Below are 15614 nucleotides of genomic sequence, written 5' to 3'. Positions count from 1 at the left end.
GAAATATTTGCAAACCTGAAAGGTTTAACAAGCCTCTTATCTGCAAAATCATTCATGCTTTTAAAGACAGACTGGCTTTTGCTTCCAGTCAGTGCTAAATAGGCAGCAAGTTTGTGCAAACTGCTCTATGCACACATACACTAACCATTTCTCTCCTACCTGGGAAAGAATGGGCATCAAGACCAGTAGGCAGAATAACCTTGCCGTGTTATCCCATGAGTGAGACACAACAGAAACCTGGTCTTCAAGACTTCTCATTCAGAACAGTTGTACAAACAGTAAAATAAGTTTATATAAGCAGGAAAGGGCACACTTGCTTCCTGAGCAGCAAAAACCTTTCCCTGATTTCCTGAAGGTTTGGATTATTTCAAGAATTTCACATCTTGAAAGGTCAACAGCTTCACTAATGGGGAAAAGCCCTGGAGTGTATGTATGACCAGTTTTCTCTGTAGAGTGCATACTTGGATGACATTTATCTTGAGGCTATCAATATTTACTAAAGATGGTTATAATATCACCTTCCTCTTGCTGCATCAGTAATGAAGAATACAGCCCTCAAAATCATGACAGCAAATGGACTTGCACTTAGTGCATGTTCCTCAGCCTGTTGTAAAACCCCTGGGATCCTCCCTTTTGCACAGGACATTTCATAGCATCATAGGGTTAGAAGGTAATGCAGGTTGGAAACGATCCCCCAAAGTCCATCTGCCTAAAGCAGGCTCAGCTCTGAGGTCAGATGTGGTTGCTCTACCCAATCTGGGTTTGAAAACCTCCATAGACAGAGATGGTACAGCCACTCTGGGCAAGCTACTTCATTCCTTAACTGCCTTCACAGCTAAAGTTTTTCCTTATATCCAGCCCAAACCTCTCATTTCAACTCACTTCAGCTGTTGTGTCTCATCATTGCTTCATGTGCTGCTGTGAAGAGTTTGGCTCGAACTCCTGGCACACTGGTGGGTTCCTCTTCCAGGCTGAACAAGCCCAGCTTGCCCACACCATCTCAGTCATTGCATGGGGCAGCTGTGGCCCACAGCCTGGGATCCAGACATCTCGGGACACTGGTGACATAGGTGTCTTTGGCTATTTTAACAGTGCTAATAATTCATGTGTGAATTCAGCACAAAAAAGCGGCTGCATGCCCAGAAGTGGAGGAAATGCCAAAACCATTTCCTTATTTAAGGAAAGTAAGTAAAAGAAGCCCAAAAGGAAATTTCGGGTGTGATTCCCGCCTTTACATGTTTCAGGATTTTCTTCCCCCCTGCTTTAGGCACAAGTTTGAGATGGACTTAAAACAAACTCCCAAAGGCAAATGCTGCTGAATGTCACAGGATTTAATTCCACCCCTCCTATTTGTCTGCTCTCTGTCATTACCATAAGCTGACATCCAACATCCCCAGATTTCCTGAACCCTAAGTGTAAGGGTCTAGGTATTGAAATCTACCTCCAATTTTTTTTCTTTTGATTTCCAAAGCACATCTCTCATCCCAGCCAGTCTTTTTCTTCATGTCAGGCTTTTACAATTTACAACACAAGGTGTTCTCTAACCTCATTTTATTTCATTTATAATCACATCAGTATCTCCACTCAGGGCTCTGTAGGAGATGGCATGGAGAGATCACAGAGATTCTGTCAGCCAAGCGAGTTGGAAGAATCATATTTAGAAATAACAGATCTCTCCACCTGTCTGCTTTAGGAACCATTGTGGAGTCTTCAAGGAATGTAAGTGTCACCTGAAATGCAATCACATGGCAAAACTGCAGTGGACTTTGCACACTGATTGAAACCAAAGCTGAATGCTCTGTAGCAACCACTCTGAGTGCATCCAGCAGAGAGTAGCTTCCATAAAAGCAGTTGGCTGTCCAGTCCTTTTTAAATCAGGCCACTTATTTAGGCACTTAGTTCTAGAAGTGGGAGGTTTTCTTCCAGGAAGTGTTGGCATGTATGTGCACATCTTGATGATCATTTTATTTTATTTCAATTTTCATTGCAAATCGTTTATGCTCATTCTGAAATAAAATGGCCAACAGGCAAAGCAGGAGACTAAGGAAATTACCCAGAACATGCTGGAGAGCAATAGTAGCAGTTACTATCCACTGCACCAGTGGCAGAATATCCATGTTCTGGTTATTTATGAAGAGGCAGTGCTGTCCAAAGCAGAAGCTCAGCTGCCAACAAACACATTTTATCATAATGCCTCTGATATTTACAGCTTTTATTAAGTCCCCACCTCCTGGATTCATGTGGATTGAGAGATTTTTAGATTCAAAAATGCCCCAATTTCCAAGTCGGTCTTAGGGGGCTCATGAACACGTTTTGGAAACATAGCATCAGCTTGAATAAGAAAAAGTGTTTTACAAAATATGCCAGGTATCTCTTGAAGACTGCAATTAGGGCCTGATTTTAAAACCACCTCCAGGCAACCTTCAAATTTTTCAGGCATGATTACGTGCAGATGCAAAGATAGAGGCTGTTTATGAACAAGAGGCCTTTAATGTTTTATTTTCTGGCTCCATATCCTGTACTTTTCTGTACTGTAGAATCATAGAACATCCTGTTAACGTAGATTTTTTCCCAGCATTAATGGAGCCTGCCCTTTGTGAAGTGCTGAGTTATCCTCAAGAAGTGCACTCTGCTACAAAGTGGAATATGTCCAGAAATAAAACGGCTGTAAACAGCTACTTATTTCCCTTCCACTGCAGATCTAGAAGGTTCTGTTGAACAATGGAAACTAAGCTATGTCTCAGAAACACCCTGCTGCAGCCAGCATAGTTAGTAGCTAACACAGCTAACACAGGCCCAGCAGCTCTTGCCTGGACTTGTCCTTCTAGGTAGCGCAGTTTTGGGCTGCTCCTGGTTGATGGCCACTCTTCTCGGAGTTTGGGATAAAAAGCATAAAGCAGAATTAGATCCTGTTAGATTAGGTTCTAGTTAGGATCACTGATTTAGAGCCAAGGTAGGACAGCCAAGGTGAGACACCCTGGGTGCAGTGCTGCCAAGTCAAGCAGGCTTCTGCCCTATCCATAGCCTCATGCGAACTCCAGGCCCATGGATGCTCCAGCTAACGTGGCTAGGCTGTGGCATCCTGAGTTTACAGGGAGACCACATGACCCAGTGAAGAGATTTCTGTTGCTTAGCTTGGGAGAGACAAATTCACAGCCTGAGCCACTGTATCAGTGAAATTATTTTCTTGCTATAACACAAAGGTTAAACTGCAATAAAGTTTCCAAGGCATCAGTTCAATGATAGAGATACATAAAGGCCATCCTTTTGCTAGAGTAATTTTGGCCAAACTGCACAGACTTTCCAGTTTATACCAGCTAAACATACAGCCCATGGTGGCAGAGCAACGTGGCCTCACAATACTAAACCAGTACTGATGGATAGCTACATTTCCTGGCTACTCGCCAAGACCAAATTAACCAACTGAGGTACTGCAATGGATGGCTAGAGGCAAAAATATAACTGCTGTGATCTCGATATTAGGACTGGTCTAAGGAGTTCAGGCATTGGAACGGCCTACCCAGAGAGGTGGTGGATTCACCATCCCTGGAGGTTTTTAAAAAGAGATTGGATGTGGCCCTTAGTGCCATGATATAGTAATTGGAGTTGGATCAGAGGTTGGACTTGATGATCTTGGAGGTCTTTTCCAACCCAATCTATTCTATGATTCTATTCTATGATTCTATGATTCTATTACCAAATTATTACTCTTGGTAACAGCCTCACATTGTGGGAATATGTTGATTTTATTTATTGAAACAAAATTCTATTGGCTGACCCTAGGCATACCACTTAAATTGATTTTTTTAATATCAATATAAACATATAACCACTTTATTCTGTAACTTCTCTTTACCTTGAATCTTTGGAACCACTGACCTAATGTCAGTTCATACCAGGGAAGTTCTGATCTCAAGAGTCATCTCTCCATCCCCAGGGATGTACTGGGGAGTTCAGTATTTCAATTCTATCATGTGCAATCTGCATACCTGCACTGATGAGGTCAACAGGAGAGCAGGAAGGGATTTGTGTACATTTGCAATAGCTACTTTGAGAAGGAGCGAGGGATTAATGCCCAGGGATATGTATGCCAAAGGTAGGAAAGCATAGGAAAAAGAAGCCTGTTTCCTGAACCCTGTTCTTCTCTCTGTCCTCTGAGTACCTCCTTCCCTGGAGTAAAAGGAGCAAACTAGGACTACAGGGAAGTTTTCCTGTGCTAGATGCGGGGGTAGCTTGGTCCTCAAGAAGCCCCTGTGCCTAGAGGAGAAGGCCCACTTGCATTTCTAATGGGCTTGTCAAGGCTGCAGTGAGATGTGCAGCTGATTCTCAGCACCTGCTAAAAGCACTCTGGCTTTCTAAACTGATTTGACATCAGCTGTTTGCATGATTGGGCTGCAGCTGAGAGATTTCTGGCCCTGTTGCTTGTATGGGTGTGGTAGACTTCAAGGGGGAGAAAGAGTAAGAAATGCTGTTGCCCAGGTTTTCTCTTCTCTGTTGCTTTATGACTTTTGTGTCCTCTGTAATCAGACTGATCAAAAAGGAATTAATACTTTTAGGGCTCTGAGGTACCAAAATGATCCTGCCATACAGCAACGAGCAACTCAGGCAATCTGCAGCCAACTCAGCCTCTCACTGTGGTGGATTCCTGCTGGTGGGGGATCTACAGCTCCCTGACATGCCTGGCCAAAATTGGGCTGATCCATTCCCGTGCTCAGCCCTAATCTCCCTTGACTTTCTTTCAGCTCAAATCAGAGGAGTGTTGCTCTGAGCCTCTCACCTTGCCATCAATGGTGACTGCAGCAAAGACTGTGGAGGAGTAAGGAGACCATGCAACATCCCCTACAGCGCAACTCAGGTCATAAACAAACATCGGAGTCCTATAAAAAAAGACACAGAGAGAGGAATTCATTTGGACACATGCCACTCTGGAAGTGTAACAATGAGCTATGAACATGTGGATGTTGCAGAAGTGAGAGACTGTATTTCTCTGTGTCAGATAACGGCCAGGGCCTGAGTCAAAGGCAAAGCAAAGCTGAGCATCAACACAAAAGAGTCGGGATTTTGACCTGCTACAATGAGATGAGAGGCAGCACATTTCTTTCTTTCTGAAAGCATTTTGAAAGCTTCTCCCCAACACACATCGCAAGATGGAGTCTCTCTGGTTAACAATCATATGGGAAAAAGTGATTTTCCCTCTCTGGACTTTTGACAATAACATTGAATCTTAGAGTGGTATTGGCAACGGGAAATATTTGACTTTGACTGATTTACAACAAAATCAATTTCCTGATTGAAACCAGACATTCCTCAACCACTAACCCTGAACTTCATTCCATATTTTTAAGTGTTACAATTTTTTTTTGCCTCTCTGGCTCTTAGGATGTTTTCTGACTCCTGAGGCCATAAGCCAGCTCCTGACATTTCTCTGTGGCATCACTCTAGGGGAATAACCCTCCCACAGTAGATTCTGCCTGAAGAAAGCCAGGTTCAAAGTAAAGCAGCCAGGCTCTGTGCTGAGCTGCACTGCTTGGCAAGTTCCTGGGGCAGTGAATGCTAAACTTTATACCTCATTCCTGGGCAATACAAATCTGAGTCATCAGACCCAAAAAATAAGAAAGCAATTAGCATTATCAACACCTAGGAGGAAAACTGAGACTGAGGTATGAGCAGAGTCAACATGTGTAGCTGGCATATCAGGTTGGACCTCCCTGCCCACACCAGGACCCAGCAGAGCTTACTTGATGGTGTGATCCCAGATCTTGACCGTCCAGTCAGAGCTGCAGGAAATGAAGACTTTCAAGTGAAACGGATTCCAGCTGATTGTGTCCACAGCCATGTGATGGGCTTCAAACACATCCAGAAACTGGCTTGAATAGCTTTTTGAACACTGCAATAGAAAGAACTAGTCAGTAATCAGAGCAAGACCTTCTCCTGAAGCTCAAATTCCTGCAGAAAGATGCCTCTCTATATTCGTATGGCCTCCCTGGATCTTCTGGGCTGGCTGGGAAGAGGTGGCCAGTACCCAGGGGTGCTACAGAAAATCAGTAATTTAGCACATACTGTTTCACCCCATTTGCAGGCAATATCGAGCTCCCCTCTGCAATACACAGAGATAGGAACTGAAGTTGTCTGGTTGGATTTACAGCCAGAGCCAGGGCCCAAAGACCATTCTCCATCATGGGAGCTCTACTACCTTCCTGCCAGCCCAGGGTCCTGCTGTGTCTCTCTGAAAGGTTCAAAGGAAAGACATGGGAAAACATTCCCTATGCTGCTCAAGAGCACACAGCAGTGTGTGCATTTGAAGTGTTGCAGCTAAAACCACCAGTAACAGTACCCTCAGCACAAGAATGTCCTATCAGACTTTTGGCTCTAAGGACTTTGGAAACCTATTAAAACTCCCTCCTTGCCATTGCACTGGACAGCCTGCTAAGAGATCCTGTCCCATCACACAACCCCACAGCTCTTTCTGTTGTGCTGCTTGTGACTTCCTGGAGGGGCGTGGGAACAACCAGAGGTCGGCCAGGACTCAGGGACATCCCCAATGTGCTGGTGGACCCTGCTGGAACCCAGCCAAGAGCAGCCTGTGAACTGGACAAATCTCCACGATGCATGAGAGGGTCAGACCAGCAGCATCACCACTGCAGGTGCTACTGAATGGCAACATGCAGAATGTCTACAAGAGGTAAAAAACATTTCAGAGCCATTTCACACACACTTCATGTGTGAGCTTATGAGGGAGAGTGGGAAATTACAATCTACTTGTCTGCAAGGGGATTTTATCCAGATCCTGTCAGTTCTGTGTAAACAGAAAAATCAAGTTACCCTCCCCAAACCTCCTCCCCTCTGAGCACACTAGAGGCTTCCTTCACTAGCAACAAGGACCTCATCTCACATGAAATGTCCTCTTGGTTGTGTTCTCACACACAACTGTATCCACAAGGCAGCTTGGGGTTGGTTTCAGGATTTTCTGTCTGTTTGCCTCAGTACTGTCACAGCAAGGACTTTTCAGCACCTTTCATTACTCCCTAATGAATGCAGCAACACATCATCTGCCTGAGCAGCAGGATTTCTGAAGTGTTACATGACTTTAATTCTTGCAAACCAAAGCTCTAACTAAGCTTAAGACTTAACTGTTTATTACACATGACACTGTCTGCGTACTCAGACCTGTTCAGTGGTGCAGGCACCTGATTAAGGGTGCTAAACCATTCCTACAGCAGCAGCCCCTACATCCCTCAGAGGCTTGTTGTGGTAGGAAACGGAAACAAGAAAGTGGCTCATACCCACTGAGATTTACTGACAGTGTCTATAGCTTGCTAATAGTTTGTTGTATACTCTGAGTTACTGTCCCTGCGTGTAATTGTGGGATGGAAATCTCCTTTAATGGCCTGTTTCATAACTTTACTTCATAATCCTTAATGTTCAGCCATAAGGAAAATTGGTACTTGGCTTGTTTTGAAAATCATTTTGCTGGGAACAGACAGAATGGGTCACGAGTAATTAACACAAGATAGAAGCTGCTTTATCCATCTGTCCTTCCAACTATGTGGATTGAAGGTCCCTAATACATGAAAACTTTGAAGAGTGAGATCTGAACCAGATTTGTCTGCATCCAACAGCACTGTAATGCTCGATGCTGTTTTCAAAACCTAGTGGGGGCTGAGCCTTTGGTCAATGCAGCTCTCTGGGCACTGGTACAGGAGACACATCAGGGTGTACTGATCCACAGCACTGGCTTTGCAGTCTGCATGACAAGAGAGGGATCTGCATTTTTTCTGTGAAATCAGCAGCAAAAAGGTTTCTGTAGGGCAGATTCCTATCTATGCTCCTTGTGAGGTATGAACCTTGTGTGCCTGCTTTAGCCTAAAGGCATTCACCATGCTCTGGCAGTGCCTGCCAGCCCTACACTACGTTCACCACAACCTTTGTCATTGTCTTTGAGTGGAAGACAAGACCATGTTCTTCCCAAGATGCATTTTGAAGAAACACCACAAACTTTGACAAAAAGCTCAGAAAAGAAGTATGACTTTCACAAATAAAAGAGTTCATGAGCTAAGAAGTGCTGGCAAAGTCTTCCCCTACTATTCAGTTTAAGAACCCTACAATTATTAGACACGTCAGGATGAAAACAAAACCACTGGAATATATGACACCTAACTCCTGACAGGAGAGCTCTGAAGAGGATGATTCAGGGAGAAGACATTTGTGCAGCCCGTCTGATCTTCTAGAGCACTGCTCCAATTTGCTGAAAGTGTTTTTCTCCTATTAAAATGATGCTATATGGGTGTGAATAGTAAACGGTATTTTTAAGATGAGACAGGAAAGCAAAAGTGTGTCTATGGCAATACAGGAAACCAGTAACAAAGATGACTGTTGACAAGGCTACAAAACATGGGGGAGGAATACTGGGAGGAAAGGAGAACTCTGAGGACACAAAACTTATGAATAATCTTCATTAAGAGCACTTCAGTTTACGCTAGCCGTTAGTCTGACACAATACTCCCCCACATCCACAGTGAATGGATGGCTATTAGTGTCCTTATAAGGCAGAGCATTTCTTCAGTTCACTAACAGAAACACTAAGAGTCTACGCAATACAGAAATACAAAAAGCAACTTTTTTCAGAGAAGGTTTGTATCTGGCAACAGAAAGAGAGCATTGCCCAGCACTGGCACCCCCCAGGCAACTCAGGACATCAGGTGCTCTTCAGAAACCACTGACACAAAAGCGTTCCCCGTTGTTGTGGACAGGCTGTTACCAGAGGCTCTTCTTAGTTTTAGCTCAGTGCTACTAGTGAGGATCTGTAACAGAAATGCTAAGATTTGCAGAAGAGCTTACAAACAGAAATTGGGGCATGTGAACACACAGAGAGAAACAACAGGAAATGGTAAAAAGAAAGAATCTGTGGCAATTGATGGCAAATGCAGTCAGTCCAGAAACAACAGGACAGAACACATAGAAGCCCGAAAGATAAGGTGGTAAGAAGATGAGGAATAGAACTCAAGTCATAAAATATCCAGACAAGGAAAACAACTTTGCGTAAGACAAAGCAAGACTAGACACTGAGGCAAATGATCTCTATTAATAAGGAGACACTGGAAGTCAGAGCCTGTCCAAAAACCAGTTTGTTACTGTCATTTAAGGAAATCTCAAGAGATGTGATAAGGATTCAATAGCCAGCATCCTTTGTCACCTGTACAACCACATAATCCTGTCCTGAACATAAATATACAAATGTTCTGGTGCTTAGTATGAGAAAAGGAGTATGAGTGAAATTAGTTTTGTTTAAAATTAGAATAACCTTTTCCTTCTATTCAGTCTTGCACTGAGTTTTATTATATTCATTTGTTACACTCTCAAACTGCCTGAGATTGAACAAAACCAAAACCTTTATTACATGAAAAGATTCAAATCTCATCACAATTTTTCTGCTGAAGGTCTGTTTATTGGGAAGTAATTCTTAAGACTTAAAGTCACAGTAATGTTTCAATATGAATCTCAGAGACATACTTTTTGATATCAAAGCTGAACAATTCCTAAACAGCAAATAAGACATGCAAAGAAGCATACAGAATTGCATTACAGAACCATATTAATGCAGAAACAGTTTCTCCTCTACATAAAAGGGCGATAGATAGGTCTGTGTGTAATTAAGATAATGATTTCTTGGCTTCAGAAACACTATTAACTAAGCCATTTTCAAAATTTCTCCATAATTGTTCTGCAGCTAAAGAATTAACATATCATCATGTTATTTGTGGGCATGCCTGGTCTCTGGGGGAAAAAAAAAAAACACCAAATCCCAAACAACAAAAAAACCCCTGTTTCTCTGAAATTCACTTTCCAGTTTTTTTAAAATAAATAATCTAAAATTTGGCCCATTGGAGAGCAGCCCATGTTTGATCCCTGACTCAGACAACATGTAAAGAGTCTGTTCCTCTCACTCAACACGCAGTGGCGAGGGCAAGTGCAGCAGAGACCTGAGCATCTCACCCAGTGCAGCTTCAGGAACTGAGAGCTGCTCAGGCTGCTGTGGCACTGTCCCTGCCCCCAGCACCCAAGCAGAGCAAGGCTCCAGGAGGCAGTCCACAGGTAGCTCCAACAATGGGTTCCCATGTGCAGTGTTTCAATAAAGCACATGATGGTAGTCCTTGAGAAATGTCTGGAGCAGCAACTGATGCCAAAAGTTTTGAAACTGTTTATAGCGAACTCTTGGGGGATGCTAAGGGTGCAACCACTCTTCAGCATGTTTTTGTAGATACTATGGAGATATAGACAGCTACTTGAACTAGACACAAGATTTCTCTTCCCAGTGTTAACTCATACAATCTGATGGAAGATTGGCTCTTCCTGCCCATGGGAAGACCAGAGTTTTATAGGGCAGCGTCGCACAATGTGAGAGTGGTCCCACTTTTCACTAAGGCTCACCAGTGCAAGAACATTGTGAAAGGGAGGATCCTTTGTAATAGTACCTCTCTGCATTTGTCCATCCAATAAGTGGTTAAGATACCTGCAGGGCTTCATGGCTGAGATCTCTTCTTATTTTAAAACACCACCCTAGTTCTTGTTTTACTGAAGATCATTCAAGGCAGAAACACCTACAACTTTTTCAAGGTAAATGCTGCCAAATTCTCTTCCTATCCAGTGCTCCTCCATGAAGAATTTCCTTTCCTATGGAACCTAACCAGGATACCAGCCTGAACATTTCTCCTGAAGGGTAACTGGTGGCCCTCCCTCACCTCACACTGACATCCACTGTCAAACTCACCAACACCCATCACTTACAACACAGTGGAACTTAAAACATGGTTTCCTACTGCCTTTTGATCAGGACTAGACCATAGTCTAGTACAGCAGTACTAGTACAGCAGTACCCATCAATTTAGAGTACAATACCCATGGTACCAAGTCCCGTGGGTGACCAGTCAACTCAGAACATCTGCCCATGACTATACAGATGCTTTGTATCCTGAAAGCGTCAACAAAAAGCCATTTCACCTACCTCAGTGCCCACTGCCCAACAGCTCAGCGCCCCCTCCACTCCTCCCACCTCCTTTCTGCACCCATCTTGTCCAAAGCAAGTGATCGCTACTCAGGAATCCTCCCTAGATACTATCTGGCAAAGGGAAAGATTTCAACCAGCATCATCCCTCTGGAAGGGACACATGTTTGTTAAGTACAACTTGCCTAAATACCGATTTCAGAATATTATTTCCTTTAGGTTCTTATTCTGTTTCCTGTTCCTTTGGCAGGTGAGATACAAGGAAGGAGTTTACATCATCCTCTAAGGATGGCTGGATGCATCTGCTCTGCATGTCAGCCTCCTGCTGATGGTCTACCACCTACACTTGAAGGGCTATGGCTACAGATTTAATAGCCAGCTCAGAGGAATGCTGTGCAAAAAACAGTTGTATGAGTAAGAGGCTATTGGCTTTATTTCCAAGGCTAAATACAGCAGAACTCAAAACTTCCTATATTCAACTTGATTTCTCAAGAAAACATGACATCTGTGTCCTGTCTGCTCACCTCTCCTCACAAACAACCTTTGACCTTGCTGGCAATTTAAGCCAAAGCTGGCTGCATGTGGGACTTGGCAATATTAAGGTCCTACACATCCTATGAAAAGGGATGGTCACAGAGTACAAACATCTGGGCAGTGGCCCCAGTGTGGGAAGGGCAAGCACAGCTTGGCTGCTGCCCTCACCACATGGTTGGAGCTGGCTGGCCGACAGCTCCCAGCTGGAGCTGGGCACCAAGGCATCACGCTGCAGGAGGGCACTGGAGGGGAGATAGCCAGCAGTGTTTGCAGGAACCAAGGATTATAGTGTGGAGGTGGAATCACTGGGCTGAGGACAGCATGGGGTGATCAGGAAGAGAAAGGTTTGTGTGGGTGGCGACGAACTGGAGATAGGAGAGCAAGGAGAAAGTGGGACTGGATATCTTTTCCAACCTAAACGATTCTATGATTCTGTGTAATTGTGGAAGGGAAAGGCTGCAGGACATTTATCCATAGGAAATATGGCTTCATTAGCCTCACTGCTCATGGGATAACAGGACTACAAAGGAAATGCTCTGATATTTTTTCTGCCATTTCCCTGTAACCATGAGGACAGAGGATCAATGCCTTTTAACTTCTGCTCTGATCATACTTAGCATTTCCCTTGCACAGCTGCAATCCACAAAGCATTTTCTGGGATGTAGTTTGCATGAAAAATGTTTCTGCAAAATAGGGTCTTAATTGGGCCTTTGCAGAGAGCTCCCTGTGACCCTCTGAGGCACTGTGCTTGTCTCAGGCTCACCACAGGCATCTCAGGGCAGGACCAGGCTCTAAAGTTGTGCTTTGTTACCACCTGAGCAAACAGTTCAGATTATGAACCTGAAAGACACATATGGGTCAGAGGGTGTAAAACAAAGAATAAAGAATCATTCCTACCTTATAGATCTTTCCCTCTTCAGTACCAACGAGAAACAAATAGTCTATCTTTTTGTGAAAATCAAACGATGTCCCGCAGCCTGTTAACAGCAAAAAGGTCTGTCAGACAGAGAAGTGGTTCAACTGGCCAGCACATGCTCCCTGCCTATGGTAAACACACACTGCCTGTGTTTTCAGCAGTGATTTATTAGCCACAAGCTCCCAGAAGAAATTAAAGTCACCCGTTCTGCTAGCACTTTTCAAGCTGTGCCTGTCCCCAAGACCTGAAATTTGAAAAGCCAAGATGGAGACAGGGAAAAGAGAATTGAAAGAACTGGAAGGGAACTGGAAGAACAGTTTAGACTGGGATTCATTTTGGTAAGCATTAAAAATGCCTGGTACAAATGCAAGCATTTGTGGATCAGGCCTCCCTCCTATCAGGAAAGAAGAGATATTTTCTGTTCCTTTAGTATCCACAAAAATATAAATGGTTTCCCAAGCATAAAAGAGCCCAGAGGGGAATCACCACATCATACATCCCTGTGCTCTTTTTGTCCTTAACTCTGAATCCATTTAGCCTGCACACTTCAGTAAAGCCAATAGCGAAGGATGTGATTTAGGAAGAAAGCCTCTGCTAGGCACAGAGGATCTTGTTAATGTCGGAAGCCCTGAATTGGGCAACATTGTGAACTGTGTTAAAACAGGTGTCAACCACAACAGGATGTGACTCATTGAAACTTTGAGGCTTCTGCTCCAGAGGCAGATGCGTCATCATCCAAGAAAGCCAATTCACATGTTGGTGAAAGAAAACTTCAGCGGGATTCTTGAGCGGGAGATGAGATGTTTGCTGAGTGCCAGAGCAACTTGAGGCTGTCGACCATCAGGGACACAGGGACACCCACAGCAACCACCAGATGAGAAACAGGGACAAGCAGACAAGGCTCAGAAGCACATAGTTACAGACAACTTTCTGCAGCTGTCTTAAACATTATGTCTTTAACATTAACAAAATGTAGTTATCAAAGGAATTGTTAAGATAATTTCAATCCTCTAATACCCTCTGAACTTTTAACATTTAAATAGATTGTTAAATATTCAAGACAAGTGTTTGAAAATCCATTTCCGAGTAACACTAACAAATAATCCCAAAGCCCCTGAGAGTTCTGCAGTGTACTGCTTTAGCTGGTCTTTTGCAACCTACGTGGTGCTGCAAACCTTCTCACTAACAAACTGTTCAGCATTACTACCCTAGAAACGTAGCAATTTTTAAATGCAGAGTAAGGGCAGCCTCCAAACACAGGTCCCATCTTCTCAGCCAAAAGCAGGTGCAGAAGGATGATAAGATTCCCCCCTTTGAGGATTCCCGTGTGTAATCCAGGACCTCCAGAGCTGACTCATCCCATCCTGTCTGTAACACAGGATGGTCAGGATGAGAGGATTCAGCTTAGAAGGACTGCACTGACTCCACTGTCTCTGGAGGGAGCCTAACATAGTAGATCAGAACAGATGCTGTGCTTTTAAAGAGCTAAAATCTGATGAGGCACATCCCAACACTGGCTGGGTGAGCTGTGCACTCAGAAAAGGGCAAAGGTTGTTTTTCATCTTGATTTTGCCAGTCCAGATTAATGTCTGGCAGGAACAAACTGACTTTAATTTTGACATATACAGGTAATGCCTGTGCCTTACTCACACAGAGATATTCCAGTGAAATGGACATTTTTTGAATTAATGTTCAATTCTTCATTTTATGCAAGTAGAGACAATATGTAACCAGCAAAATGTGACTGAATTAGTGGCCATTGCTCCAGCCAGACTTTGCCCTACGACATGATGAAAGCAAGGAGGCGTAACCCTCCTTCAGCTCCTTTCCATCTCAACACTCTGCTCCCAAATTTAATTTCACAGAATGACTGATTAGAGGCTTTGTGTCAGTAATTAATCAGCATGGCAAGGACTTGGGCTCTTACCAAGTGTTTGCAGCTGCAGCCCCTCTGGCCCCTGCATCGTTCCCTCTCCTGACAGCTTGATGACATCCATATGAACCAGCTCATTCTGCAGGCAGAGGAGATTCCACATGAATAACACGCTTTGCAGCAACAATACGGAGACATTCAGTACTTTGGAATGGCAAATTTTATGGAGGAATTTTAAAAAGCTGTCCAAAAGTTGCTTAATGTTTCACATTTGGCAACTTGCTAACATTCTGCTTTACACAACACCTTCAGGAAAATGATACTTTGGTGCAGTAGAACTGAGAGACGCTGGTAAATTACCTCAACACATGCTGCTGACCTGGAAAACTTTGGGTTTCAGGGTCAATGTTCTTTAGCAGAGGTTGACATAGTCAGAAAACCACTGTGTTTACTTAAGTCACCCTGTGTGGTTCAAGACTGGTATTTCATATTCTCGTGGAGCTAACTAAACCCCACACTAAACCCCCCACACTGATGGGTAGTAACAAAACACCTTGCCAGTCGTTGCTTCTTAACATCTTCCTCTTAACCCCAGAGAAGCCTCAACTCCCAGTACTCACAACTTCATGGGCTCTGAGATTCAAATAACAACACACAAGCAGCTTCCCCAAGGGAAAAGTGCCCCATGTTGCTGTTCTCAACAGAGCTCTAAAAAGCTCTCATCACCAGCCACCGCACTGCTGTGCAAGGTGGTGTATGAAGAGAGACAAAAGGCTGTGTCCTGAAGAGTTTATAGTCAAGGTGGGAGACAGAAGACAGATGAAAATAGACACAATATGGGTGAATATGAGGAAACTACCAGAGGGCAGATACACTCCTAGACTAGCTTTGGGAGTTAAAATACCACTGCAGAATGGAGTTGGTTGTGAATATGGGAATACCCTAGGGCTCCAGAGGTCTCTTCCAACCCCAACCATCCTGTGATTCTCTGATTCTGTGATAAAAAGAACAAAGAACTAAAGATTAGTGAGCAGTGTGGGCTGTGGAGACTGGATGTTATAATGAATCTGCAGATTTCCCACTGGAGCACTGTGAGAACAAAACATAACTTCTTAGCTCAGTGAATTAAGCTGTAGTTGAAGCTTTTCTAAGCCCAGAGCAGGACTTGGGTAGAAAACGAGATTCTGCCTGGCAAAGTCAATCCCAGGGAATTCCATGTTGAGAAGCGTGGGAGAAGATCTTGTGAGCATCTGCATTCAGTACTGCAGTTCAGAGAGGACAATGTTGTA

General features: G+C 43.8%; 1 protein-coding gene across 4 annotated transcripts in view; it reads right to left on the bottom strand.

Moving 5' to 3' along the window:
- The window catches only part of DNAI1 (dynein axonemal intermediate chain 1), a 142086-nt gene that overhangs the window by 37449 nt on the left and 89023 nt on the right, over positions 1-15614 (bottom strand). For 3 of the 4 annotated variants that reach the window (XM_027665390.1, XM_027665388.1, XM_027665389.1), the window contains 4 exons: positions 14380-14464; positions 12434-12513; positions 5739-5887; positions 4778-4877 (listed from right to left, as the gene is read on the bottom strand). In XM_027665390.1, the coding sequence (XP_027521191.1) occupies positions 4778-4877; positions 5739-5887; positions 12434-12513; positions 14380-14464 (414 nt within the window). The remainder of the gene's footprint in view (positions 1-4777; positions 4878-5738; positions 5888-12433; positions 12514-14379; positions 14465-15614) is intronic. The other variant, XM_027665391.1, reaches the window with a different exon arrangement.

The sequence above is a fragment of the Corapipo altera genome, unplaced genomic scaffold (genome assembly GCF_003945725.1).
Source record: "Corapipo altera isolate COAL_440 unplaced genomic scaffold, ASM394572v1 61045, whole genome shotgun sequence".
In the NCBI taxonomy this organism is placed as follows: Eukaryota; Metazoa; Chordata; class Aves; order Passeriformes; family Pipridae; genus Corapipo; species Corapipo altera.
This window is presented reverse-complemented; position numbering and strand designations above follow the sequence as displayed.